The sequence below is a fragment of the Chaetodon auriga genome, chromosome 15 (genome assembly GCF_051107435.1).
Source record: "Chaetodon auriga isolate fChaAug3 chromosome 15, fChaAug3.hap1, whole genome shotgun sequence".
Taxonomy (NCBI): domain Eukaryota; kingdom Metazoa; phylum Chordata; class Actinopteri; order Chaetodontiformes; family Chaetodontidae; genus Chaetodon; species Chaetodon auriga.
The window spans coordinates 5,557,501-5,562,500 of NC_135088.1; the positions used below are offsets into that span (position 1 = coordinate 5,557,501).

General features: G+C 44.1%; 1 protein-coding gene across 1 annotated transcript in view; it reads left to right on the plus strand.

Moving 5' to 3' along the window:
* The first annotated feature begins 1,003 nt into the window (after positions 1 to 1,003).
* Positions 1,004 to 5,000, plus strand: part of LOC143332907 (dachshund homolog 2-like) — a 23,193-nt gene continuing 19,196 nt past the window's right edge. Inside the window, exon 1 of the mRNA XM_076750755.1 lies at positions 1,004 to 1,669. Coding sequence (XP_076606870.1) covers positions 1,101 to 1,669 — 569 coding nt within the window. The 5' untranslated portion in view covers positions 1,004 to 1,100. The remainder of the gene's footprint in view (positions 1,670 to 5,000) is intronic.

Genomic DNA, 5,000 nt, shown 5'->3' on the forward strand with positions numbered 1-5,000 from the left:
AAATAGGACATTTGATGATAGACAGGGAAGGGAGAGACAGCTGGGACTACACACAGAGAAAGGTCCAGGGTCAGAATCGAAACTGCCAAGGACTTGGTCTCAGTACCTGGAGCAGGTGAGGAACCACGGTGCCTGATGAAGCTTTAGGCCTCTTATGTTTTGGGAGATCTTCAGGTCCACACCATTAAGTCTGTCCAGCTGGGCCGTCCTTTACTCTTGTGACCCAGAAAGAAATGTGTCCACTGGGTGTGCAGCTTGTTCCTCCTGCAGTGTCTCTGTGCAGTTTTTTCAGGCGTCCTACGATACAGTCCTGTCTCCTGACGGATAAATAATCTGGATGTGATGTATTCAGGTATTTTCTGCTGACATTTAATCGGCTCTGCTCTGTAAAGGTTAATTTGATGCTTTTAATTTGATGCTGGGCTTTTAATTTGAAACTCAGCTGATGTATGAGGTGGAGTTTCTCTCAACACCATCAGTCTCTCTGCTGCACCTGTGATTAAAAAATATGAATATTTATTATCTGAGCTGGAAAACAGCTGACCTGATGTTTCTGAACAGAAGTCATTACTGAAGAAACTTCAGGTGACTGAAGACGTTTGGATAAAAACACAAATATACAAACAATACATTCATATATATATATTTAGATTTATATATACATTTACCAATCAATAGTCCATATTATCAGTAAATGAACAATGCTTGTTTTGTTTTATTCCGAGATCAGGTGTCAGTCATTCACCTGTCAAATTCGCTGTCCACAAACCCCGCCCTCTCAGCCAATGGAAGGCCTGTCCGTGTGCGATCCCTGCGTCTGATTGGCGAGGTTGTGATTGGCTCCTTATGGGACAGAGAGAGAGAGAGAGAGAGAGAGAGAGAGAGAGAGAGACAGACAGACAGACAGACAGAGAAAGAGACAGCCAGACAGACAGACAGACAGACAGAGTGGGAGGTAAAGAGAGGCAGGTGGAGCGCAGAGAGAGAGAGAGCGGTCGAGAGACCTTCACAGAGAGCAGGACGGAGTCAGAGAGAGAGAGCGGAGGTTCGTCACTTCTAGTGGCGGGAACAGAGAGAGACGGACGGCGGGAAAATTACAGATGAAAAGAGAAGAAAAAGAAGAGAAAAGAAGAATAAACACACTCTTCTTCTCTGTTTTCTACTCTGACATGGCGGGCTCCTCCAGCACCCCTCTGTCCCGGACCTCTACCCCGCCCACCGAATCCCTCTTCCACTCCGAGACGCCTTACAGCGCTCCCAACCCGGCCGGCTCCCCGCGCCTCCCTGCCGCTCGCTTGGCCGGAGCTTTCGTGAGCGGCAGAGTCCCAGTCAGTGTGAACGGAGCGAGCGGCGGAGGCGGCGCCGCTCCTCCGCACACCGAGTGTAAGATGGTGGAAGTTCACGGCGTGAAGGTGGCTTCGTTCACGGTGAACGGCGTGGAGCTGATCTGCCTGCCGCAGGTGTTCGAGCTGTTCCTGAAGCACCTGGTGGGCGGACTGCACACCGTCTACACCAAGCTGAAGCGGCTGGACATCAGCCCGGTGGTCTGCACCGTGGAGCAGGTGCGTGTCCTGCGGGGGCTCGGCGCCATCCAGCCCGGAGTCAACCGCTGCAAGCTCATCACCAGAGCCGACTTCGAGACGCTGTACCGGGACTGCACCAACGCCAGGTGGGCTGTTTTATCACGGAGGTCCGGAAAGTTTCAATAAGCTTGAAGTCAGAGAGTATGAAATAGAAATATTAAAAAACAAGAAGCTGTTTTATTATTATTATTATTATTATTATTATTATTATTATTATTATTATTATTATTAGAAATATCAGAAACATATTGTTTGTTTAATCTGATTGAAAACACATTTCTACATTAATATAGGAGCTGATTTTGACTTCAGTAATAAAACTGATGAGTCAAACAAAATAAAAATCAATATCAATCAATAAGGTTTTCAGTCAGATTTTTTAGATTTCAATGATTTAAAATGTGAAGATCTGAATCCTTTACTTTCTCTTGAATTATTTTCCTTTAAATGTCTTTTTAATTAACTTTTTAATTAAACTGTAAATATAAATATAAAGACACAGAAAAAGTGTTTTTACTATAAAACATCTGCTCACTTATCTGGGATTCTCTCATTGAGACTCTCTGACTGAAGCAATTCATGGATCCAAAGAAAATAACAAAAGTGATGATCATTCATTGATCATCCAACCCCTCCAGGACTTCAGTAAAATAAGAAGCGCTGACATTGAAAGGCTTTATACTTCATCAATATTATAAACAGAACAATCCATCAGACTCAGATGAGACGTATGAATATTAAGTCTGGTAAATAAAACTGGCCGTACAGTGTTTGTACGGTTATACGTTCAGTTTGTGATGACAAAGGTTTCGTTAAATCTGGAGATTTCTGCTTTTCTCTGCGTCATGTTGTTCTCAGGCTGCAACCAACAATTATTTTCATCAAGGATTAATCTGGTAATTATGTCCTCAATTATTTTGTCTAAAAATGTAAGACAATAGGGAAAAATGCTTGAAATATTTCAGTTCACTGAGAGAAAACAGGATGTCCGACACACGAAGCTGCTTTCTGCTGGAAACAGCTGATCAATTATCAAAATATTTGCTGATTAATTAAAGATTAAAATAACTAACGTAATAACTGCAGCAACAATGAACTCTGTGACGTCTGATCATCACTGACATCCTAATTAAATGATAAATCGTTCTGTTATTGAAGATTGATGGAAGCCGTCATTGAGATCAGTCCTGATTAAAGCTTTAAACTGTCCGAGTTTAAACTCCGAATATTAATTTAATGAGAATCAGTTTCACAACCACAAACTGTGAAATAAAACCTGAAATAAAATCATGTGAAGACGTTTGTGTGCGACAGACTTCTGGTTCAAAACCATCAGAGAAAAATGGAAACATCCACACAGACTGCGTATTTCTCCATTCACTGATCAATCGTGTCGTCAATAAAACAGTAAAAACTGTCTGAGAGCTTCGGTTCATTCAGACACCTCAAATCTTTACGTTTTGGATGTTTTTGCTTTAAAATTTGCTCAAACAATCAATACTTGGCACTTAGAACTGACCATCAGACTGCATTGATGTCACTGGTGTGGAAACAATGACAGCAGAAGTCAGGACCAGGACCAGGACCAGGACCAGGACCAGGACCAGAACCAGGACTGAACTGGTTCATTCAGGCTTTGTCTCTCAGACCTGCAGGAACATCAGTCGGTTCTTTTGCTACATCCTGATTTTCTTTTGCTTTTTGTTCAGAGTGATTAAAACGCAGCAGGTCAGATTAAAGGTGTAACTGGACCAGGAACCAGTGGTGGATCATTTACTGCTCACCTGTACCCAGTGTGTGGCGGTCTGAGAGGCCGAGCCTCCACGAAGTCTGAGTAAAACGGTTCCTGTAGTTCAGTCCTGATCCTGGTCTCTGCTCTACGAGTCGATGGCGGGGACGTTCAGGGCGACTGCCCCCTACTGGTCAGGCCAGTGCTGAGACCGCGATGGGCGGACTGAGCCTACAGGTCTAAACATTCTGTTATCACCAAACCACATGAAGGCTGCTGGAACAGACACAAACACAGAAGAGGAAGAAGACGGATCCCTCAACCAGAACACTGAAGACATGAACCTCAATGAGCTGCACCACGAACACCTGAGGACAAGCAGCCAATGGCATCGTCCTGAGCTGTGAGACAGAAGATGCTTCAGAAAGACAAAGAGGTGGAGTCACTGTTTGAAGATTTAAAGCTGAAATCACGTCGGCTGTTGAAGAAACGACACAGCGTTGTGGAAAACACAGAGGACTCGCTGAAGAACGACACCCTGGTTCAGCGTCAACACAGACTTCTGTCAAAAGACAACAACAACAATGAAACAACAACAATGAAATACCACAGTGTAACAGTACTACAGCAGTAATACAACTGAAATAAATGGTAATAAAACAGCAATACGACAATAATTAAAGAGTCACACACACACACATACACACATCTATATAAATGTAAAGAAACTGACAGCAGAGGAGTCACAATGAAAATATGTGAGAAATTCATCATACTAAGACTGAAACTGTGTGTGTGTGTGTGTGCGCGCGCACACGCCATATGGACAAAATTATTGCCAGCAGCAAAGCCTGAGGCGCACGCGCACGCGCACACACACATACACACACACACACACACACACACACACACACACTCTTCAGTATGAATCATGAATCTCCTCATCATGTGCTATTTTCACCGTAAACTGACTCACCTGTGAGACTCCGCCTCCATCAGAGCTCACCTTTCTGTTTTGTGTCTCACCTGGTCAGGTGATCACAGGTCTTTGATGATTGGGTCTTCATGTGAAATTACCTCATAACTCTCTGCAATAAGCTTGTATCTCCACACTGTCAGTTCACACCTGGTGGAACAGGTAGACTGACTGACACAATGTGCTGGTCGACACTCCGGACTGTCACATCCAGGCTTCTGTAGATTGACTTCCTGTCTTCTTCTGTGGTGGTGTGTTTTCAGTCTCATTCGTTTGTCTGCGGGTCACATGCAACTAAAGACAACAACGTCTGGCTCGTGTCATGCTGAGGGGACGACCTAACGAGGTCAGACGTTATGACATCACGCGATGATGACTGTGATGAAGCAGAGCTTTGAGCTGGTTTTGTTTTTGAGGGTTTGTGCTGTTTTATGTTTCACATCCAATGAGGTTTGATAATGCACCACCTGACCTTTGCTTCCTGTGTCACGTGGCTGCAGGTGAGTTTTAGACGTCACAGGTCAATGACTGAAAACTGGAAAGGGCTGAAAATCTACTGAAAAGGTGTCCAGGTCCTGGAGGTGTTCGGGTCCTGGAGGTGTTCAGATTGATTTGCAGCGATCTGCATCACATGTAGTACCACAGAGCTTCTGCTTGATCGATGTCATGTGGTGCTTCTCTTTACTTTAACTGTTCACACACACAAACACAC